Source organism: Suncus etruscus, chromosome 6 (assembly GCF_024139225.1).
Source record: "Suncus etruscus isolate mSunEtr1 chromosome 6, mSunEtr1.pri.cur, whole genome shotgun sequence".
NCBI lineage: Eukaryota > Metazoa > Chordata > Mammalia > Eulipotyphla > Soricidae > Suncus > Suncus etruscus.
In genome coordinates, this window is record NC_064853.1 from 88637302 (window position 1) to 88662484 (window position 25183).

At 42.1% G+C, this 25183-nt stretch overlaps 1 protein-coding gene across 1 annotated transcript; it reads right to left on the minus strand.

Annotated features, from left to right (window-relative positions):
* Positions 1-769: 769 nt before the first annotated feature.
* KCNMB3 (potassium calcium-activated channel subfamily M regulatory beta subunit 3) lies at positions 770-24704 on the minus strand. Its single transcript, XM_049775599.1, is given in 5 exon segments — positions 770-1168; positions 5061-5120; positions 5122-5482; positions 9837-10025; positions 24643-24704. Coding segments are annotated over 5 exon segments (1071 nt in total).
* Between the last annotated feature and the right edge of the window lie 479 nt (positions 24705-25183).

A 25183-nucleotide genomic window follows, 5' to 3' on the forward strand; every position in this document is an offset into this window, starting at 1 on the left:
AAATTGCCAGATGATTATCTTTTGCTCGTGAATGAAATCACAAAGGTTTTAGAGAAATGTTTTTACATCTGTTCTATTTATATTGTCTAGGAGTAGGTTGAATGTTCATTGCTCAATAGATTAGATGCCCTTATCATTTAGCTCCACATTAACAAGTTCTGACTAGAGCTGAATTCAAGCCCAACTATCTTTTGCCACATGATAACAAAAACTAAAAGCTTCCTTGGCTCCTGCCTATGTAATGAGATTTGGAGGAGAACGGAGAGGGAATGTGTATGCATTTACAGCATAGCGTGCATAAGATCTTTTTTAAGTATTCTTTCATGAAGCCAGAGAAATAACTCAATAGTACATAGTTTTATAGAAACTTTTAGGAGCCAGCAAGAGTACAGCCTGTAGGGAATTTGCTTTGCAGACAGCTAACATGAGTTCAATTCCCAGCAATCCATATGGTCCTCTGAGTACCAACAGGAAGGGTTACTGAGTACAAAGCCAGGAATAACCCTTGAAAGCTGAGTGAATGCTTTACATCAGGGAGAGCCAGGTTTGATCCCTAACACCATGTGCTCCTCCAGCATTGCAAGGAGCAATCCCCAAGAATGGAGTCAGGAGTACCCCTGAGCACAACCAGGTTGTGACCCCAAAATCTAAACAGATAACTGAATATGGTACTTTCTGTAAATGTTAATTGTCTACGTAGTTTATTTGCAAGAGGCAGAGTTTGCTCCTCACCCCAGGTACAGATTGTAGGGATTGGTGGGCCAGGGCTTTAATCTGGCCACCATTGTGACATTTCTCTGCTCCTTCCTCTCCTCCCACTTACATTGCACAGCTTAAGTTGATGCTGTTCCATGTAGGATGCTTGGCCACCCACCTCATTCTTGTGTGCAGAGCTGTATTTCTCACACAGCAGGGACAAGTGCTGTGTTAATCTCACCATGCCAACAATCAAGGCACCACCTAGCAGAGTCAGTAAAGGCCAAAACACACAGTGGAAGACAACCATGTGGTCATACTTGTTCATGAGAATGGCGTTTTCAGCTTGGCTACCTGGATTGTAGAAGCAGGAAAAGGGGGTCCCATTCTTGTGATCGAAGAAATCCTTTATATCCAGAGCACTGTTGAGTAAATCATTCCTATCTCGGTGGCACTTTGGAGTGTGAAAGCACTGGGAATGTGGAGGAAGAAGAAGGATGAGGACATTAATCCTGCTCCCAGACACAGTTTTCCATCAGAAATCCCTGTCAATTAAAGTTGGTGGGAGCTTCCTCTCCAAAGTGACTGGGCTCAAGGGGAAAAGTTGACAGGAACTTTCAGATTGAGATGCCAGTTCCAGGTACTAAGCATAGATGTGGAAAGGATTCCTTATTCTAAAGATATGCCCAAAGAGGCAACTTCATAAGGATCATACTGCTCCTTACATATTTGGTAAATCTAATTGTCCACTCAACAAAATGTAATGAGATTAATGTAATTTCTTTTTTTCTTTTTTTTTTGGGGGGGGGGTCACACCCAACAGCACTCAGGGGTTATTCCTGGCTATCTGCTCAGAAATCACTCCTGGCAGGCTTGGAGGACCATATGGGATGCCGGGATTCGAACCACCGTCCTTCTGCATGCAAGGCAAATACCCTACCTCCATGCTATCTCTTCAGCCCCGAGATTTATGTAATTTCAATACATATTAATACATCTATTGTCTGAACAATATTTAATCTATAACAAAAAATTTCCCTAAAGTGTAGCAAGGAGATTTTTTTCCCTTCCTACAAAGAGACAAAAATTTTGACTCCTGGAAGGCAGAACAAGGGGAAAAGGAGGACTACTGACTGGTGATTTTTTTTTATTTGAAAAAAAAAAGAGAGGCATGCAGAGCAATAGCACAACAGGTAGAGCATTTGCCTTGCATATAACCAATGCAGGTTGATTCCTGGTATCCCATATGGTCCGCCAGCATTGCCAGGGATGTCCCCTGAGCATAGAGCCAGGAGCACCACTGGGTATGCTCCCCCCCCCAAATTAAAAAGGGAGAAAGGGGGCCAGAGAAATAGGACAACAGGTAAGGCACTTGCCTTGCACACAACTAACCCAGGTTTGGTCCCCAGCACTGCACATGGTCTCCAGAGCTCTTCCAGGAATAATCTGTGAGCACAGTGCGAGAAGTAAGCCATGAGTACAGGTAGGTGTGACCTCAAACACCTACTTCCCAAAGGAAAAGCAAAAAGATCTTGAGGTTTATTACTGTATCTTCTAGGCACTAGAGATACTGTGCCAAGACAAAAATATTTGAGATCTTTCAAAATAATTGCTCCAGGCAAGAGAGATAATAGAGCAGATAAGGTGCCTTGTACATGGCAGACTTCGATTCAGTTCCTGGTCCCGCCTATTCTTTCCCAAGTCCGTCCATGATTCCTGAATGCAGCAGAGTCAGAAGTAAGCCCTGAACACTGGGACTTACATTTACGCAAAATGTGAATAAATTATTGCATCCAAAATAGAAAACTAATCACCAAAAGAAAGTGCTTAAGAAAGAAAAAGTGTTACACCTCAGCTTTTTGGTATTTTTTTGGTGTTTGAGAGCCACACCTAGTGGTGTTGAGGGCTTACTTTTGGCTCTTCACTCAGGAATTACTCTTGGTAGTGATTAGAGATGCTGGGGGTCAAACTTGGGTTGGTCATGTACAAGGCAGGCACCCTACCTGCCTAAACCCAGTCCTACATCAGCTAATCTTACACAATTCAGCTTCATAGTTACATAGAAACTTTCAGGGGCCAGCAAGAGTACAGCATGGGGGGGAAAAAAAGCAGACTCATTTCTAGCACTATGTATCAAAGTCAAAAATGAATTAAAGACATTGATATCAGATCTAGATCCATAAGTTATATCTAGGAAAGCATAAATAGAACATTTTAACATTGAAGTAAGAGGTTTCTTTAATGACTCAATGCCATTCACCAGGCAAAAGGAAGGAAAGAAAAAAAAAAATGTAACTACATAAAACTAAGAGGCTTCTGCAGGGGTTGAAGTTAGTGTTTAGGTTACTTGCTTTGCACAAGCTAACTTGGGTGTGATCCCTGCCACCCCATCTGGTCTCCTGAGGCCACCAGAAGTTATTCTTGAAAGCAGACCCAAGAGTAAGCCCTAATAATCTGCCAGGTGTAACTCAAAAAAGCTTTATTTTTGTTTTTAAAGAAACTTCTATACTGCAAAAGAAACAGGGACAAGAATCAAAAGACAACCACAGACTTGAAAAGGATATCCCACCCCTCATCTGAGAATGGGTTAATAGCCAAGTTAAATATAGCACTGGCAGAACTTGACAAGAGAAAAGAACAATCCCATTAAAATGGGGGGTGGGAGACTGAGGACAAATGAGCAGAAAACTTTGTCAAAGAAATATAGCTAGCTGAGTAGGATTTATGAAAAGATGCTCTTAGCACTTTTCATCAGGGAATGCAAATCAAAAACAACAAATGAGATATTATCCCACACCAGTCAGACATGCACAACATCACAATGAACAAAAGCAACCAGTGCTTGTGTGGCTGTAGTGAAAAAGAAACTCTCAATCATCACAGGTAGAAATGTCAACTGGTCCAGCCTTTTTGAAAACCATCTGGTTACATTTCAAAAAACTAGAAATCAAGATCTCATGTGGCCCAAAAATTCCACTTCTTGCCATCTACCCCCAAGAGACCAAAAGCTCTATTCAAAAAAAGACACTTCAATGTTCATTGCTGCAGCTATTCACAATAGTCAAACTATGAGAAAGAAACTATGTACAAGGGCTGGAGAGATAGAATAGTGGATAGGATTCTTACCTTGTTTATTAGATGACCCAGTTTTGATTTCCAGCATACTATGTGCCCCCCCCCCAAGCCTTCCCAGAAGTAGGTCCTGAGCACAAAGCCAGGAGTAAGACCTGAGCACCACTGCTTTAGACTAAAAACAAAACTACAGTACATATACAGAATGAAATACCATTTAACTATAAGAAAAAGATGAAATGGAATTTGCTACTACATGGATGGATCTAGAGAGTATCTGGCTGAGTAAAGTTAGCCAGAAGGAGAGGGATATACTCAATGATCTCATATGTGGAATATAAAGGAACATTATATGTGGGCTATAAAGGAACATTATAGGGGAATTACATGCTCAAAAGCAGCAGAAACCAAGAACTGGACTTTAGTTAGAAGTTTATCATTGTAATGAGCTGAAGGCATTTGTTGGGGGTAGGGGGAATTCTGGGGCAATGGCAGAGAAAAGTGAACACTCTGAGAAAGGGTGTGGTGTTATGTATGCAACCCTTTCATTATCTGTATTATAAACCACAGTGCCTAAAATTAAAAAAAAAAAGGATGGGTTGGGCCACACTCGGCAGACTTCAGGGAAAATCATATGGGATGTGGGAGATTGAACCCATGTCTGTCCTGGTCAGCTGCGTGCAAGGCATGTGCCTTGCAGCTGCGCTATTGCTCTTGGCCTTAGAAAATATTTTTTTAAGAAGGCTATGAAAAGTTACTTTCTTGGGGTCAGAGCATTTGTATAGGGAAATAGTGGTGCTTGCCTTGCACACAGCCAACCTGAATTCTCTGCCTGACACCCCATATGGTCCCCAAGCCCACCAGGAGTACTTCGTTTAGAAGTAATCCCTAAGCATGTGTGGCTTAGAAAAAAAGAAAGAAAAAAACTGTAAAAAAAAAAAAAAACAACTAAAGTGACTTGCTTGATTTTAATGAATTGAAAGTACATTTTTGAATCGTAGAGGACATCTTGAAAACATAAATGAATCGGTTCATTGGCTCATGCTTTAACTGCTGACTCCAATTTGTGATATTAGAGAAATTCCCCCTCCTGACTAGATTTCTCAATTTTCCATCCAAGAATACATTTAGCTTCATTTATCCTCATTTGACCCCAGTCAAAGTGTCTTAAGCCAGAAACAGATTTATCCCTCAAACATCCTGCTGGGGCAATCTGCTCTGAAAGGGGTCCCTGTACTTGGAACTCTTCCATCCAATTGTGCATTTGGCACACTTCCTAAAGTCTCCATTACCTTGGAATTGGTCTGCACAGCCTCTTCACTGTAATGCAGGAGCACTTTCTGGCCCGAATGTGGTGAGCGTCACAAACACCTGCAGGCACGGGTATCTGCCCTGCCCTCGGCAGTCCGTCCCGCATGTGAATGCACACTCCATCCAGTCTTCCGTGATGTGTGTGTCCATGAGAGTGGCAGTTCGATTCTTCCTCTCGGAGTGCTTTAATTTTAAAAGGAATAAATGAGATTTTGCATCTGGGTGTCTTTTGTGGCGATCTGAGGCATCTATTTCAAGACAAACCCAGTACCTTAAGGGCCACTGCTGTGCATTCAGGAGTGTGAGGACCTGGAGGAAGACAGGCTGAGCCAGCAGCAAATTGCAGTGTTTTTTTTCCCATGTATTCTTCGGGTTCTCCTCATCACACCGATCCTCAATAGATCTCAAATTTCAAAATAATCTAAATGTGTTTGTTTGAATGACAAATTTGCTAAATCAAAGATCCTAAAGCAACAATTCCAGAGACCTGGGTTCACTTGCTCTCAGTTGAAAGCAAGAAATCAATATATTTTACTGATTTTAATATGCATGTAATTGGAGAGCCACTCTTTGAGCAATATTACCCTAAACACTATAGCCAACAGGATTCTCTCTCTTTCTCTGTATCTATGTCTGTCTCTGTTTCTGTGTGAGTCTCTGTCTCTATCTGTGTGTGTCTTTCTTTGTCTCTGTTTCTGTATCTATATCTGTTTCTCTCTGTCTCTGTCTCTCTATCTCTCTCATAAGCACACATTCACATTTACTCAAAACTTATCCCTTATGCCTCATCATCTTGATTTGTACCTCTTGGCAGGCCCAGGGAATCATATGGGATACCAGGATTCGAACCACCGTCCTTCTGCATGCAAGGCAAATGCCCTACCTCCATGCTATCTCCTCGGCCCACAAGATCCCTTATTCAACACAGACGTCAGACATTCTCTACAGAAATAGAAACCCATTCTACTTCCAAAAAGATAAATGAAAGTCTTATAAGAAAAAAATGGCCCACTAGGAAAGTTTGATTTGGGGTGTAGGAATAGTTCAATAGTCTGAGCACATGTTTTGCATGCAGCAAGTCTAGCTCCATCCTCGGCACCTCATGATTCACCCCACCTCTTTGCCCAGCACTTCTTAAGTATGGTTCAAACATAAGTGAGAGATTACCATGTTTTGTTATCAGTTTTTTTAGGTGATTTTTAGCTATATCTTATTCACCTTTATTCTCTTTAAAATAGAAAGCACACTGCTTCTCATGTATAGATGATATCGAGGCTCCAAAAGTGGACTGAATTAAATTTTATTTGAAATGTTCCTTGCTCATTTACTATATCCAAAAAAAAAGGAAAATGAGGGACCGGAGAGATAGCATGGAGGTAAGGCGTTTGCCTTTCATGCAGAAGGTCATTGGTTCAAATCCCGGCATCCCATATGGTCCCCCGAGCCTGCCAGGAGCAATTTCTGAGCATGGAGCCAGGAGGAACCCCTGAGCACTGCTGGGTGTGACCCAGAAACAAACAAAAAAAGAAAAGAAAAGAAAAGAAAAATGAACAATTATATGAAAAATGAACAATTATATGAAGTAATTAAAGAATAAGTTCAAAAAATATAAATGTTCAAGTTAAGGAATCAAGGGGGTGGTGAGAAGAAATGCTTTGGCAGAGGGTGGGGGGGGGGGGGAAAGCATTCCACACTCAGCAATGCTCAGCTTTTACTCCTGGCTCTGCACTTAGTAATTACTCCTGGCAGGTTTGGGTATCTATGTGAGATGCCAGGGATAGAACTCAGGTCAGCTGCATAGAAAACAAACAGCCTTCCACTATACTATCTTTCTGGCTCTAGGAATACACTTTTTCTACATATAAAAGCCTGGCAAAACTCTGTCATAAAAACCGGAGTTTCTATGGATTAGGGCTGAAATAAATGGGCATATTAACTGAATCCTATAGTGCTTGCTTACAGATAGATGAAGTGCATCATTTTATTAAAAGACATGGTCTTCAAGTAGTAGGAATAGTTATAACTGGCATCTTTTTTTTGGGGGGGGGCCACACCCGGCATTGCTCAGGGGTTACTCCTGGCTGTCTGCTCAGAAATAGCTCCTGGCAGGCACGGGGGACCATATGGGACACCGGGATTCGAACCAACCACCTTTGGTCCTGGATTGGCTGCTTGCAAGGCAAACGCCGCTGTGCTATCTCTCCGGGCCCATAACTGGTATCTTTTAAGAAGCAATAGTGTTCTTTAAGGTGGCACAAGAACACAAGACCAAAGTTAAAAACTTACTGCTCTTTGCATGTGACCTCCAAGGTTCGATCTCCAGCATCCCATATGGTCCCCTGAGCACTGCTCTGAGTGATTCCTGAGTGCAGACCCAGGAGTAAGCCCTGAACACTGCCAGGTGCGCCACCAAAAACAAACAAAACAAACAATAAAAAACTTAAGCTCTTAAATATGCACTTAACTATTTAAGCAATTTCCAGAAATCCAGTTAAAAAGTAAAATTTAAACATAGCTAACTCTTTTGTGCCAACTTGCCCTCAATCATCTCTCAGATATATCACTTATTTTAAAACAATCTGGGCATTCTTGATCTCAACCTAAGATGTGTACTGTTGCCTATTTTCTCTCAAAAGAAGCCCATGATCAAATCTGACCTGTATGTAATTTTTCAATGCAATAAATAATATCATACATATGTTATATGTATGAAATGGAGTTACAGGAAAATGAAGGTAGAAAGCTAAAATTAAATCAAGAATGAGGAATAAATCTGTAACCAGCAGACCAAACAATTACTTCTCATTATGAGACTTGGGTCACAAATTTACCTCTGAGCTACCTAGCAGCCAGAGCAACAAAGAAAACACAACCAGATCCAAGACTGCCAGTGCTCACTGGATAAATTAAGCTGGATACATCAGGTGCAAGAAAGATTCAACTGGTGCTAATTTCTGAGGGAAAATATCTGGTTTGCTCTGGGATCTTTCCAATCATGGCACTATGGGCTGTCATGGGTAGATTCTCTGTAATATTCTCTGGACTCTGCCTAGAGAAATGGCAAGAAATAGATCTGGATGTTATCAAAAGCAGATCATCTACTTCTTTGTTTATGACTTCTCCTTTTTATTTTTTCTTTTCTTTCTTTCTTGCTTTCTTTCTATCATGCTTTGTTTCTTTCTTTCTTTCTTTCTTTCTTTCTTTCTTCCTTCCTTCCTTCCTTTCTTTCTCTCTCTCTCTCTTTCTTTCTTTCTTTCTTTCTTTCTTTCTTTCTTTCTTTCTTTCTTTCTTTCTTTCTTTCTTTTTTTTTTTGACCTAGTTTCTAGACCTTCTTCTCATATATCTTCTTCATGTATTTTCTGGTGCTCTTTGGTTAGCCAAAAGGATAGTATTTCTTGTTTTTCCCTCTACCCAGTAATGCTATTCCCCCCCCCCACACACACACACAAAATAAAACCCACCAGATGTTGTGTGAGCTGATTCTCAATAATTAAATATTTCCTCCCCTATCCTGATCTAATTGTTTCATTACCATTGCAGCATGCTTAAACCGCCCCCCCAACGCACAAACCCAGCATGCTTTGTTTTAATAAAGCAAGGAGCTTTATGTGGGAAGAATAAGCTGAATCTTCACTAGCTCTGTGACACTGGGTAATTTATTCTCACTTGTTTTATTATTAAATAATAAAATTAAGCTTCCAACTTGGGTTTGCTTAAGTTCAAAAGGATGAAATAGAGTCAATATTTTTAATAAATGGTATTTCATTACATGTTTTTAATAGGATTATTTTTTCAAAGGAAGGATATAGGGCAGTAGAACACATACCATGTGTGTGAGGCCCTGGACAGGAAGGAAGGAAGGAAGGAAGGAAGGAAGGAAGGAAGGAAGGAAGGAAGGAAGGAAGGAAGGAAGGAAGGAAGGAAGGAAGGAAGGAAGGAAGGAGGGAAGGAGGGAAGGAGGGAAGGAGGGAGGGAGGGAGGGAGGGAGGGAGGAAGGGAGGAAGGAAGGAAGGAAGGAAGGAAGGAAGGAAGGAAGGAAGGAAGGAAGGAAGGAAGGAAGGAAGGAAGGGAGGGAGGGAGGGAGGGAGGGAGGGAGGAAGGAAGGAAGGAAGGAAGGAAGGAAGGAAGGAAGGAAGGAAGGAAGGAAGGAAGGAAGGAAGGAAGGGAGGAAGGGGAGGAAGGAAGGAAGGAAGGGAGGGAGGGAGGGAGGGAGGAAGGAAGGAAGGAAGGTAGGAGGGAAGGAAGGAAGGGAGTGAGGGAGAGAGGGAGAGAGGGAGAGAAGGAGGGAGAGAGGGAAAAAGAAAGAAAATTAACTGAGCAGCTATTATGTCAGGTAGACATCATTGAGCTCAAAGCAGTTTAACTCAATAACTTTTATTGTGATGATGTAGACTATTTACATAAACTCTTCCCTGATTAAAGCATGTTAAGCAGAAATTATCAAATATCTGGTTTAAAGCTGCATGTTAAACAGGAATTTATTGATTATCTGGTTTGTAGTTATTTGTTAGATAACTTGTTGAATCAGAGTTAGGGAATTTCAAAGCAATATGCTTCTTTCCACTTCTTCCTCCACATCGGCTGTACCCACCCTCACCCCAGAGAAGAATGGGTGAGTGACTCTTCCTTTCTTTTCCTGACAGTACACAGGAGAGCTGTCTGGAAGCAGAAAGCAAACTAACCTCCCTCCTTTCTCATGGGCACAGTGCTGATGTGACTTGGAAATTTTTAGTCTTCTTTCTTTCTTTCTTCCTTACCTGAGCATGAAAGGCTTTAGGATTGTAGTTCCAAGCAAGAAGAACATGATTATGGATGAACCCATCATTGCAAACCCTAGCAGCATAGCACGGTCCTCTCCAGCACTGGACGGCAGCTTTGGGTGTGTATCTGGTGGGTCTCCATTTGACTCTAGAGTTCCCCTTCTTGCAGAGGTCAAAGGTGCTGTCCTACAGGGAAAGTGAGGAGATAGGTCATTAATCTCGGAAGAACATAGGAACATTCATCAGTCATGGTGACAAGAGAACAAGGAAAACCTCTTTTGCTGTCCCACTGGGGAATGTGAGCAGGTCTGATGAAACCATGAGAATTCACAATCAGGGTATAATCAAAAGTCTTCTCTAGTGATGGAGCAATTGTACAGTGGGTAGGGCACTTGCCTTTCATGCAGATGACCTCAGTTTAATCTTTGGTACCACAGATGGTCCCTTGACCCCTGCAAAGTGATCTCTGAATGCAGAGCCAGGAATAAATCCTGAGCAACTCCTGGTGTGACCCATAAAACAAACAAAAATGACACGCATGGTACCAAAGAATTACTACAATGAGTAGGATGTTTGCCTTGCACGTGGCAGATCCAGGTTTGATCCCCAACATCCCATATGATTCCCCTGAGCATGCCAGGAATAATTTCTGAGCACAAAGCCAGGAGTAACTCCTGAATGCTATTGGGTTTGGCTCCAAACATATGCCTCTCCTGGTGGAATAAGGAGGACGCCCTGGAAAAGGGGATAAAGACGTTACATGAAACACTCTCATAACAGTATGGCAAATCACAGTGCTTCAAAGAAAAAATTATATATGTTTACATATATGTACATAAACATATATCTAAGTTAAATTATTTGTTATAAAGACTGTTCATGGAACAAAAAATGCTAAATCAGATTGTCTGTTGGAAGTCTTTAGAGAGCTATTTCATCCCTAGCTAGAAAAAAAAGTAGTTTTCATTTGTTTTCTGTAAAGAAGTATTATGAGCCTACTTATCTGTCAGAGATACTGTAGAATCCCTCTGGGAATGTTTCTGACATTCTCTTCTGAATTTCATTCGGAAAGAATGACTCTCAAAGTTTGCTTTTGAAATTATCATCCTGAAATAGTTGGATTTGACTTGCTTATTCCTATCCAGTTATTGAAAGGACAGCATCTCTTTCTCTTGCTCTCTATCACTTTTTCTTTGTCTTTTTCTCTCTGTTGTCTCCCTCACAAAAAAAATAAATAAAATTATCACTTTATTATAATGACTCTCTCTGTCTCTGTCTATTTTTCTCTGTATGTCTTTATTTCTCTGTCCTCCCCTCAACCCCATTTCTGCTACCAGAAGCTGGGATCAATTCATTCATAATGGAGTGGACAGTGAGTAGTAAAAGCCAACATATAGGTCACAAACTGGAGATGTGGTTTTATTATTTTTGGTCTTTTGTGTTTGTTTGTTGGCCTCTGTAGTTTGTTTATATTTGTTCAAGTTGGTTTTTGTGGGTTGTTGCTTCTTTTTATTATTTAGTAAATGTAGGATTCGTTGCTAACACTTTAAGGATCATGGAATTTCTCATTAAAAGAATCATCTCTGACTTGAAAAAAAAAAGGAAAAAAAGCATAAGTCCACATTCCTGTTCCTGAGCAGCTGGCCAAGTCAAGGAACAGCTGTCCCCCCCCCCCCCATGGAGTGTATTCTTCAATTTGCCACAGTCTCACCACATCCTGTGGCCAATGTCACTGGTTTGCAAACTGCCCCCCATCAGTAAGTATCTCAGTCAAGAGTTATTTTCATTTTTAAAGTTCAAAAAATCTTCAACCAAACAAATGCAGCTTTAATGATAAACCTCTAGCTCCAGGGAACTACGTAAAGGCTTTTTTATATGTCTAAACATGGTGCCAACAACACAGAAAATGTGATATCAGGAAAGCAGGCTTGGGGTGGGGAAGAAGCCAGAGACACTGGTGGTGGGATAAGTGCTAGAACACTGTATGCCTAAAACTAAACTCAGTGAAACTTGGAGCCTGAAAAAAATATGGAAAGAAAGAAAATTATGTAATTTTAAGTCAAGCCCCAGATTGGTTGTCTTCTTTCTAAAAGCTTACTTTATACTTTATCCTGTAGCCTTCCCTCTTTCTCTCCTTGTCTTCCCATGTCTCAGGCAAAACTTCCAGCTGGAGTTGGGGAGGCTAGCAAGCAATCTAGATTGTTTCAGAGTTTTCACAGGGAAGCACCCCACTGGCCAACTGTTCGTGGTCACCACCACTTTGGAGCAAGGCTCTAGGTTGGGGAATTTTGTCTCCTTCCCCTTACTCACCCTCTGTCATTCTATCCTCAGAGAACAGACAGGAGAGGTGTAATAATTTTAAATATATAATTGGGGGGGGCCTACCAATTGGTGCCCAGGAGGTCTAGGGGCTGCATCTATAATTCATGATTCCTGGCCAGCAAGACTATTGGTTCAGCACAAGAGATGGGGCACGAACTTAGACTGTGGATATGCCAGGCAGGCCACCCTAACCACTCTACTAGCTCCAGACATACACCTCCAAAGTGTACATGTGTGTATATGTTGAGGGGCTGCACCTAGCAAGACTCAGGGACTATTCCTGGATTTGTGCTCAGGAGTGATCCAGCTGGTGCTTCCAAGAATTATATCCAGGGGCCAGAGAGATAGCACAGCAATAGGGCGTTTGCCTTGCATGCAGAAGGACGATGGTTTGAATCCCGGCATCCCATATGGTCCCCCACGCCTGCCAGGGGTAATTTCTGAGCGTAGAGCCAGGAGTAGCCCCTGAGCACTGCCAGATATGATCCCAAATCAAAAAAAAAAAAAAAAAGAATTTTATTCAAGCTGGGGTCTATGGAAAGCAAGTGCTTAACCCCTATACTATCTCCAGCACTTTGAGGTATTCACTTTATATTTTATCAGCTATTGATAAATTGATATAACTTATCAACTTAATCATATAAACTGATTAAGAAAATATTTAGGGACCGAAGCAGTGGCACTAGAGATAAGGCATCTGCATTCGCCTAGGACAGACTGTGGTTTGATTCCCTGGCATCCCATATTATCCTGCCAAACCGGAGCAATTTCTGAGCACATAGCCAGGAGTAACCCCTGAGCATCACCAGTGTTGCCAAAAAAAAAGAAAAAGAAGAAAATATTTAAAGGAACTTTCAACCGTAAAATTTTCATATTTTTAGGACCTAACTTCCTGCTTTTTCCCCTCATATCCTCTGTATTGGATTGTAAAGAGTTACTTTTTTGGCCATACTTAGTGGTACTCAGAGCTTACTTATTCCTGATTCTGTGTTCATGGACCACTCCTAGTGGTGCTTGGAAGACCCTTTGTTATTCCAGGGATTGAACCAGGGTCAGCTATATGTAAGACAAGTGCAAGAAAGGTGATTCTGTGCTTTCTTTCTGGGATATTGTAAGAAATTTGAGACTTTGTTTTGGTACCAGGAAACCCAGGGATTAAAGAGGCTGATTGAGCTGATTATCACCAACAATAAATTGATAGAGCCACAAACAGAACCAATTGCAGTTAAATATTGTCTATTACACAAAACTGACAACTGAATTCTGAACTAATTTTGAGCTAATCTGTAACCTGGTAGTTACAGAATCATCTTTAACTCTTCCAGTTTGGAGGGGATACTCCTAAGTAAGTTCAGGGATACTAGAGACCACTCCCAATGAGACTTGACCAAGTGGGCCAGATAGTTCAGTGCTCAGGCGATGACATGATGTTGTTCAGATCCAGCAGTGCTAGGGGCCACCAGGGCCAAAACCCATGATACTTAAAGGCTCATGGGGTACCTGGGATGGGGGCTGAGTCCTTGCATGTACAACACTAACCCCTGACTCTCCAGCCCCCATTTTGTCACTTATATTTCTGCCCGCTTTAATCCAAGAATTGATGACAAGTGAACAACCTCAGAGACCCCTTGTGAAGAAGTTGTTTCATGATGGAATGGAGAGACAGACGAAAACAATAAATTCATTGCTAAAAAAGAATAAGGGCTGATGGGTAGGAGCAATAGCACAGTGATAGGGCATTTGTCTTGCACTCAGCTGACCCAGGACAGACCTCAGTTTGATCCCCCAGTGTCCCATATAGTCCCCCAAGCCAGGAGCGATTTCTGAGTGCATAGCCAGGAGTAACCCCTGAGCATCATCAGGTGGGGCCAAAAACCAAATAATTCATAATAATAATAATAATAATAATAATAATAATAATAAAGGGTTGAATCAATTGTACAGTGGGTTGTGTTCTTGCCTTGCATATGGTAGGCCCTCTTCTCTCTGGTATCCTATGTTACCCTCTGAAGACTTTCCAAAAGTGATCTCTGAACAAAGAGACAGGAGTAAATAAACCCTGAGAACAGTGGGCATGGTCCCAAAATAACAACAGCTAAAAATAAATTTAGTTATACATTTTTATTCCTGTAGTGCTAGCGAGATTCTGTCAACACTCAAATTCAGCACGCAAATTCTGGTCAACACTCTAAAAAAAAGTTGGAAATACCCAAAGGAGCACAAGTATGTGGAAGTGGAAACCCAGAGAGGCAAGAGAAAAATTACAATCTCCTGTGAGATTTTGTAACCTTAAGGAGAACCCCAGAGAGTTTGTAGGTTGATTCACTACCTGGGAATCCCAGGTCCCAGAGGTAGGCAGCTCATTAAGAACTCAGAAACTGGGGGGGGGGGGGGGGCTCCAGTCCCTGAACTTCGGGCTTGGGAGGTCTCTCTCCCTTCCCGGAGCAAGATTTTAGCCGGCATGGACGGCCAGCTGGCAGACCCCTCATGGGCCAGCGGCCTTTAAGTCCAGCCCAGGGTCAGGGGGGTCCGCAATTGGGTCACACGACCTCCCTCTCCCCCATTCCTCCGGATCTCCAGGTGGGTTTCTGGGAGGAGCTGACGGGGCACTCTGGGTGTTTCCCCACCCCCAGGCCGGACCGGGACACTGGCCTAGGGTTGGGCTTAGGGGGTGGAGCTGGATCTGGTGGGTGGCAGAGAGGGGCTCAGCTATATCAGTTTGTCACTGGTAATCTCATACCAGTCTACATTTTGCAAACCGCGCGGGGGCTAGGGCCCCCGCGCGAACATTTGCTCCTTCCAACCTTCAGTACCCTCGATTTACCCTTCTTTAACTTCAGTAACACATAGTTCTTATCTCTAATCTAAGACATACAGTATATCTAACAAATCCCAGAACTATTTAGAAGGACACAAATTGAACACATATCTTTTGAATATTTTATGGGTATTTTCTTTAACTGATGTAACTCTGTATATATTCTTCTACCATGATGTTTCTATTCACTTTTCATCTTATCTTTTCTTTGTAAGCTGTTAAGTAAGGATTGTTGGTGGAACTGTCCCTCAGTTTGATGCCTATGATTGAACTATGTCATGGAAATTTCTGGTCTTGTCCCTATTGCCTTTAGATGCACCAATAATGCCCCATGGCATTGATCCTTGTTTGCATAGACACATTAAAATGGGAAAAAAAAATACATACAGATAAGTTCTTATCTAATAAATCTCAGTACAATGTACCTTACACCCTGAACATTGATATAATGAACTGGCACAGGCTTCAGAAGAATGGGCATCCTCCATACACGCCGGAACCAGGCAAGCTATCTACGAAACATCCAAGGTCTTTTAGAACAACAGCGGGAAGCAGTCCTCTACCAGGAAAGACACTACCAAGGGTCTGACATCGACCTCTTATAAAGAGACTTCCGTTTCCACCGAGAAGACTTGATAGCAACAATGACCTGCTCTACAGGACATGGTTCTCTCTAGTGCCCCTTAAGTGGGAGGTGAAACGAGAGGATGCTATGCACCATCCTGACTGCAATATGGGACATGCAGAATAATACAGAAGCATGACACCAACAACAGAGACTATGTGAGGAATGGAGGTGTATTGCCACTACAGAGGATGACTTGAATTGAACAAACTAATTTGCCTGGAGCCTAGAGTCAATCCTGTGCCAGGAAACTTCAGGGTTAGGGTCTCCTTGTATTTAGACCATAATTTGTCTTTCCATGTCCCTTATGTTTTGGTGGGCCTATGCAAACAAATGCCACTTGAATACCATTTTTTACTATGTTCCCCTGACTCTAACCCTTAAGAAAAACAAGCCACTAAAACTTTTGAGGTTAACTTAAACTAGGTAGTATGTACATGGAACTAGAGAAATGTACTTTGCCCTCAATGTTTAAGGAGCTACATAAGTATAATGTCTATAGATTATATTGTGTGCTGCTAAGAAATAGTATGTACTACAACTGGGGATTGAGGGACAAGTAATTGTACTGTACATGGGTTCAGTTTTGTTTTTCTAAATGCTCTTTGGCTGAAAGTTCAAGGCTGGGACATCATCGATGGGACTACCGAGAATGCTGTTTATGGGTGATTGGGCTTCCACTGTAACTTTACCCTGTCCTCTTCTTTACATCTTTGTTGTCATAATTAAAATAAAAAAAATATGGAAAAAAAAAAAGAACTCAGAAACTGCACACCACAATGGGTAAAAGTGAAAATAAATGGAAGGGGAAGAGAGAGGGAGAGAGACATAGAAGAAGAGAGGGAGAGAGAGAGAGAGAGAAGAGAGAGGCAAATATGGGGAGGGTGAGAGGAAAACTGAAGATATCTGTGGTAGGAACTGTGCATTGGTGAATGGTGTTGTACATTGTATGCCTGAAACTGAATCATGAACAAGTTTGTATCTGTGGGGGGAAAACAAACTATTATTAATAATCTTGTAACCACAATGTTTAAATTAATTAAACTAAAAAAAAATAACTCAAGCATCCTCAGCACACCCACAGAAATAAATCCTCCCTTCTCTGAAGAAGCTGAGCTCCAATCTCTTCCAGAAGGAATCCCGTTGTTCCAACTAGCAGGCTCTCTTATTCAGAAGTCATACTACACATAATCATGTCTTTGAGACAAAAAAATTAAACAGAATCAGATCCACCCAAAACTTCACGCAATCTGACAAGAGATAAAAATGCATCTGTAGGGCCAGAGCTATAGCACAGCAAAAGGAGTTTGCCTTGCATGTGGCCTACCCAGGGGAAACCTGAGTTCGATCCCCAGCATCCCATATGGTCCCCCAAGCCAGGAGTTAGGATTTCTGAGTGCATAGCCAGGAGTAACCCCTGAGCATCACTAGATGTAGCCCAAAAAGAAAACAAACAACAACAACAAAAGCCATCTGTAGGCAAATAAAATAAAAAAGGAAAAATTAAAACATCAGAAAAGAGTGATAACACAGCTGTAGGTCATCTGCCTTGCATGCGTTCAACCCCGGACAGATCCTGGTTTGATTCCCCACATCCCATATGGTCCCCTGAGCCTGCCAGGGGAGGGATTTCTGAGCACATAACCAGAAGTAACCACTGAGTGCTGCCAGGTGTGGCCCCAAAACACCCCTGAAATTTCAGAAAAGGCCTAGGAGACACTTCAGAGGTTAAGGTGATTCCTTGCCTGCCAATTTCAACCTTGTACCACATGGTCCTCTGAGCATCCCTAGGAGTGAACCTCAAAAAACCCAAGCAAGGAGGGAGGGAGAGGGAGGGAAGGAGGAAGGAAGGAGGGAGGGAGAAGTGAGGGAGGAAGGGAGGGAGGGAGGGAGGGCTCTAGAGAGGGAAGGAGGGAGGGAGAAAGGGAGGGAGGGAGAATGGGAGGGAGGGAGGAAGGAAGAAAGGAAAGGTAACTGAATTATGTCTATATCAATACTTTTAAATCAATTGAATTTTTGAAAAAATAACTAAACAAAAATTCAGTGGGAAGATTTAATAAGAGATTTTTATATAGCCAAAAAATTGGTAAGCAAAGAGATGGATATGTGATATTTAGTATAATACCACAGTTTATGCACCAATGAAAAAAGGTTTTAAAATGTAAAAAGTGAACATTTCTGACAGTATGTTATTCAGAATTCCAGAGGAAAAAAAAAAAGAGAAATAGTTGTAAGCAAGATTTCTCAAAGGAACAAAACTCCAAAATTGGGGAAGAACTAACCTATAGATTCTGTAAGTCAGACAGAACAATATAAAAAGAAATTTACCCAAGGATACATGACAGGGATAGTCACAGGTATCAAGACCCAAGAAATTTTTAAAAGCAGGCTGAAAACAATGGCTAACAAAAGGACAATTCTGAGAGCTTTGCTTTAACAAGAGTGAAAGCCAATGACAGAAACATTGTCGTGATGCTGAATCCAGAGAGATTACATAGGGGGTAGAGCACTTGCCTTATATAATGCAGGGTTCAATCTCCAGAACCACATATGACCCACACCCCTCCTACCAAGCATTGCCAAGGGTTATCACTGGGCACAGAGCCTGAAGAAAGCCCTGAGCACCACCAGATACAGCTCAAACCTCATTTTACCCATTTAAATTATAATAAAATGGTTAATTTAAAAAAATTTTTTTGTAGTTTTTGGGTCACACCCGGCAGTTCTCAGGGGTTTTTCCTGGCTCTGTGCTCAGAAATTGCTCCTGGCATGCAGGGGGGACCATATGGGATGCCAGGATTCGAACTGATGACCTTCTACATGAAAGGTAAATGCCTTACCTCCATGCTATCTCTCCGGCCCCTAATTAAAAAATTTTTAAAGTATAAAATAAAGACATCCAGAAACATACCAAGTTCACCACTAAAAGACCTCACAAAAGAAGTCAAGTGTTTATGGTTTTTTTTAATTGTTTAAATGTTTTTAATTCTTTTTAATTTCAGGAGTAACTCCTGAGCATTACTGGGTGTGGCCCAAAAGCCAAAAAAAAAAAAAAAAAAAAAGATATAACAGTACTGAAACTCTCCATCATCACAGCAACAAAAGGAAAAGGGGGGTAATATTTAAAATATACAGAGGCTGGGGGAGGCTGGTAAAAAATATAAAAATAAATATACAGGGGCTGGAGCAATAGTGAAATGGTAGGGCATTTGCCTTGCACACAGCTAGCCCAGGTTTGATCCCTGCCACACTAAATGGTCCATTGAGCCCACCAGGAGTGACCTTTAATCAAGAGCCAGGATTAATCCCTGAGCATTGTCAAGTATGGCCCCCAACCAAAACCAAACAAACAACATTTTAATATATATAAAGTGGGATGGAGTTATGTTACAGCAGTAGGGTGCTTGCTTGCATACAGCTGACCCCGGTTCAATCTCTATCATCTCATATGTTCCCCTAAACCCTGCAAGGAGTAATTCCTGAGTGCAGAGCTAAGAGTAAGCACTGAGCATCTCTGGGTGTGGCCCCAAAACAAAAAAATAAAATATAATAAAATAAACCCAGTACCACAATAATCATAATAAATCTAAATTAAATGATCCAGTTAAAAACTCGATTTATATATATGTTTATATATGGTATTTTTATGTATAATTTAAAAATATATAGAAATACTGAAATTTTTAGGGAATTTCTTTTCTTTTTCTTTTTTTAATTAATAATTTTATTGTAATTAAAGTGTATTACAAATCTTGCACAGTAATATTTTAGGTACATAGCGGCATTAAACTCGGGACATTCCCACCACCAATGATGTCCTCCCTCCAATCCTGTTCCCAGCATGCATTCCATATCCCCCTCCTTTACCCCCCAGGCTGCTAGTGTAAGTGGTCCTCTCTGTGTCTAGCTTTTGAAGATTGAGTATCTATTCTGTTGTCATTGGCTTTGGATTTGGTGTGTGTGTGTGTGTGTGTGTGTGTGTGTGTGTGTGTGTGTGTGTGTGTGTGTGTGTGTTTATAGTAATATCTTTATTTAAACACCTTGATTACTATTTTTTTTTCTTAATTCTTTTTGGTTTGGGAATCACACCTGGTGGTGCTCAGGCATTATTCCTGACTCTGCACCGAGAAGTTATTCATGATAGTTCAAGGAACCACATGAGGTGCCATAAATTGAACTCAGGTTGGCTGCAAGCAAGGCAAACATCCTACCTATTGTGCTATTGCTCTGGCCCCTATGTCAGATTTTTTTTTTTTTTTTTGGTTTTTGGGCCACACCCAGCGGTGCTCAGGGGTTACTCCTGGCTGTCTGCTCAGAAATAGCTAGCTCCTGGCAGGCACGGGGGACCATCTGGGACATCTCTCCGGGCCCCCTATGTCAGATTTTTAAGAACAATAGTTGATGTTAACTTTTTTTGGGAACTGTGGAGAGGACTGCTATTACCATATTCTTTGTTCTATAAGTCGCACATAGTTTTTAGATGCTCTCCTCCAATGCACTCAGGTTTCAGCTCCAGGCAACATTCACTTTTGAGTGGTACAAAAACCAAAAAAAAAAGGCAGGGCCCGGAGAGATAGCACAGCGGCGTTTGCCTTGCAAGCAGCCGATCCAGGACCAAAGGTGGTTGGTTCGAATCCTGGTGTCCCATATGGTCCCCCGTGCCTGCCAGGAGCTATTTCTGAGCAGACAGCCAGGAGTAACCCCTGAGCACTGCCGGGTGTGGCCCCAAAAAAAAACAAAACAAACAAACAAAAAAAAAAAAGGCAGTATTTAGACAACACATGGCTATACTCAGGGCTTACTTCTAACTCTATACTCAGGGATCACTCCCAGTGAGGCTTAGAGAACCATATTCAAAACTGGAAATTGAACCTAGGTCAGCTGTGTGCAAGAAAAACACTTTCCCCAATATCCTATCTCTCAGGTCCTGGCTAATGTAAACCTTGAAACTAAAAAGCTTTATTAAAATTAGTGGCCAGATACAGTAAGGGGGTCTCATGTCAACCCTGGTTCAATTTCCCATACCATAAATGGTCCTCTGAGCACTGCCAAAAGTGATATCTGAGCAAGGAGTTAGGAGTAACACCTCGAGGCATGTCCCAAATTTTAAAAATATAATTTTTTAAGGAGGAGCCAAATAAATAGTACAAGGTGTAAGGCACTTGCTGTGATGTAGTTGACCCTGGTTTGGTCCCCAATATCATACACAATCCCTCAAGTAGCACCAGGCATGATCCCTGAACACAGTCATTAATAAGCACTAAGCACCTCCAGATAACATTCATTAAACTCATGGAGATCAGGAATAGCTTAGTGGCAAAAGTGGCTGCCTTGCAAGCATAAGGTTGTGTGGGTACCACACCACTTCGCAGGAGTACCATATAGGACTCCCACTTCCACAACAAAGTGTGTGATCTCCTAGCACCACTGCCAAGTCTGTATGGGCACCAAAACTGAAGTTTTCAAGCCTTTGTAAGCACCACCACTAAAAGCATACACAAGCTTGTATACACAACCATGTATGTGTAAATTTTGATTATTGCAACAACAAAGGTGCTGGAAGGCAGGGAGATGTTAAAACAAGTTTGATGGACCTGGAAGACACAAAAGTACCAGTTTATATGTACTAAATGATATTGCTTCATAACTGAAACTACAGGGAGAAACAGACAAAATCTACTGTCTGGTTATGAAGTATTTTTACATACTCCTCCAGTAATTGATAATTCAGCCAAATTCTATTTCTTGGCCATGACTTGGCTTTGCAGTAGAGTGCATTGCCTTGCAAAAGTTCCTGGAACCCTCAGCATCTCACACATAAACCTCAGTTTTTAAACATTTTTTTCCTTCAGACATGCATGGAACATTATGAGTCCTAGCCACAACTAAGCCATTAGAAAGCTTTAACAAATGTCAAAGGCTTTGTGAAAGCAGTGTATTTTTATAAGCTCAATTTCTGAATCTTGGAAAATATGAAGAAGAATAAAGAAAAGAACAAAAATTCCCAATTATACCACTCAGGGATAATTACTGTGCATGTACTGGATTATTTCCCCTCTTCTATATTGTTTTAAATAGAATGAAATCGCACTGAATAGTGTTTAGTTTGTGTCTGTGCGTGTTGGTTCTTTTATTTTTTTCATTTAATAGAATCAACATTTTCCCACTCCCTAATAATTCTTTGTAATGCTATCAGTTATGTAATATTCCATCAATTGAGCAGGTCATAATTTCCTTAACTGTTTCCAGCTTTCTGGACCCATAAACAACCCTATAATTAACTTTGTGGTATCTATAAGCTCTTTTTATCCAAAGTCTTCAAAGCACTTATGATATAATTTTGCTCTCTAGCTGGTAAGAAGAGTGTAAAAAATTTTTTGGGGGGTGGCCCACTCCTAATGGTGATAAAGGGGTATTTCCTGCATATTACTGGAGTATGGCGAACCCCAGTGATTCCAGGAAGGGGCTGTGAGACCATGCAATATTGAGATTGAATTTGGGTCTCCCATGTACCAAGTATTCATTAACCCTCTCATCCCTGTATAATATTTTTGTTCCTCTCTGTCAACAAGGCATCTCCATGTCTAACTCATTTTGTTCATAGTCAGGTTCCCATCCCCTCTGTAAGTCTCCTGGATAGTAGCCTTGACTACCACAAATTGTGGCAGACTCCAGCTGGCTCAGCCAGAGTCAAACTCAATTTCAAGAGTCTGAAAGAGAGTTTGAATGTGATTATCTGAGCATAATCCCTACAAAAGCAGTTTCTTCCTCCTTGAGCAAGAAGGCTTGCTTAGAGAGTTATTCAACTTTGATCAATCTTCTGTTACTTGTTCCACACAAGTATATAAGTTCTTAACATTTAATATTAGCTTAATACTAAACATATTAAATGGCTTATTCTCCTATAATCTGTTGTGATACAGAGGAGATTTGGGTCATTCATTTTCCCCCTTTTGTTTTTTAATTACAAAATTATGCCACCACTTCTTTTGAAACACCAAATGAAGAGTAAAGTCAACACAGTTCACCAAGCTTGGCAAGAAAAAAGAGCAATTATCCAATTTCTCATTTCAGGAATGAAAATGGGATCCTGTATTGCTTGGGGGACAAGAAGACTGGTCTGACATGAAGGTAATTGGGTTATGAATCAGGCATTAAGGCACTAAAACGTGTTCCCTGGCACATTTGATGTTAGATCCTCTGGCATAGGGTGACTTAGCCTTTTCAGGGAGACATGAATTGAATTCATTTCTGGGAGACAAGTAATTTGTCTCTACTGCTTTCTTATCTACCTCTATAGTCTGTGTGTTCTTTTCTCTTCCTGCGCTCCTTTGTCCAGGAAGTTACTCATTCTCTTTCGTTCCTTCTCTGTAATGTGCTGACAGAAGAGATCTTAATGTTTTCACTTCTCTTGCTCCCAAATCCTTTTTTTTTTTTTTTTTTTTTGTCACACCTGGCACCTGGCAGCGCTCAGGGTTACTTCTGGCTCTAAGCTCAGAAATCATATCGGGGGCTATATGGGATGCCAGGATTTGTTTGCATGTAAGGCAAACACCCTACCTCCATGCTATCTCTCTGGCGCCTCCCAAATCCTCTTGAGCCCCTGAAAGACTACTTTGACAACTTCATTCCTCACCACTTGCTGGCATTGCTCTTTTCTCAGGTTCTCCAGGCCAGGGGCCTGGTTGTTGCCCTTTGGCAGTTGGGTGAGGGGGCAGCCAGAGTGCAGTTTCACTCCAGGTTGACTCTCTGCCCTCTCTGCATAGCTTTATCCTGGTGAAAATAAAAGAGAATGGAACCTCCTTTTTCCCCTAAAGAGGGTGGTTAAGGATTATGTATCCAATGAGAGCATAATGGAATGGTCTAGAGAGATCAGCTAGAGATGATCTTACTGCCCAGCCCATTTCACAGAAAAGGGCATGAGATAGAGAGAGGAGAAATGACTGTGCTTAGCCAGTTAAATTCTGGAACTGGGATTGAAACCACACTCTGACTTGAAGTTATTGCAGACTTCACCAATGGAACTCAATGCTGGCGAAGGTGTCCTCTGTTCTTTGCTCAACCCAAAAGTGTTTATTGAGTATCTATTTAGGGACTGTGGGGAAGAAGGACCTGTCCTGGTGCTGAGGATCAAACAAAGGTGAAGGCCAGGGACTTTGGGATTTGAGGGAGTCACTGGTGTTCAGGGCTTACATCTGGCTGTGTTCAGGACTTGATCCAGACAATACTCAAGGCACCTCTTCAGTGTTGGAAGAGTGATCCACTATCATCCATGGGCAAGGCAAGTGCCTTAACCCCTGTTTTAGCTCTCTGGTCCTTAAAAGTGAGTTTTAAAGAGCTGGGGGTAGGTAGCTTGCCACAAAGAGCAGAGAGTGCAGTTAGAGTAGAGAAGGTCTAGGGCTAGAGAGATAGCGTGGAGGTAAGGCGTTTGCTTTTCATGCAGAAGGCCATTGGTTCAAATCCCGGCATCCCATACGGTCCCCCGAGCCTGCCAGGAGCGATTTCTGAGCGTGGAGCCAGGAGTAACCCCTGAGTGCTGCCGGGTGTGACCAACCCCCCCCCCAAAAAAAAAAGAGTAGAGAAGGTCTAATATGAAAAGGACATTCATGGACCCCTTCATTAGCAGTAGGACAAACCACAATCTCACAAAAGAAAACGGGGAGGGGAGGGGAGGGGGAGAGAGAGAGAGAGAGAGAGAGAGAGAGAGAGAGAGAGAGAGAGAGAGAGAGAGAGAGAGAGAGAGAGAGAGAGAGAGAGAGAGAGAGAGAGAGAAGGGCATCAGGGAAGGTGAGAGGGAAACTAGACATTGGTGGTGGGAAATGCACATTGGTAAAGGTTGTTAAACATTGTATGACTGTAACTCAATCATGAACAACTTTATCTGGGTGGGACTTTATTATGAACAACCTTGTAATCATGGTGTTTAAATAAATAAATTTAAAAAAAGAGCTGGGGCCCCTTGGTGAAGATCAAATTCAAACCCAGAAACCCACGGTTTGTAACCCCTGGTTCTGCTTTGAGTCGCGGAAAGGACTTACCTCCCTTGGCGCCTGCGGCTGCCCTGCAGTGTGATTTGCACCGGGATGCTGAAAGGCTGCATGAGTGCAGAGGCCAGTGGACTCTTTGCACCTGACTCATGCCCTTGGAGGGTGCCCCAAGGCTGCCGCTTTAGCAGCAAAGAAGTGGGGTTCCAGTGGGAGTCAGCCCCGGTGGCTGCAGGCAGAGGTCAGGATGTGCCACCTGTCGGTGTGGGGCTCCTACTTTCCTGAGCAAGTGGGGTTCCCCTGGCGGCTCTGCACACTACAGATCAGGTGGAGAAGGGATGCCCCCAGAAGATTCTGAGCAGTTTTCTGCCCCAGGCCCTGTGCCCGTGGTCAGCCGAGGGTCTGTGTCACACAAGCATTCGCTTCAGCAGCTGCGCATCGCCATAGAGACCGAACTGCTGGTGGAAAGTTCTGAGCCCCGGGGGAGTCTGTCTAATTGGGATGAGAGGGCTCCCTCCGTTCAGGGGTTTGCACGAGAGGAAATGTTGTGCCCAAGCCTTGTTTCCCATTTCCCCCACCAGCCTATGAAGAATTA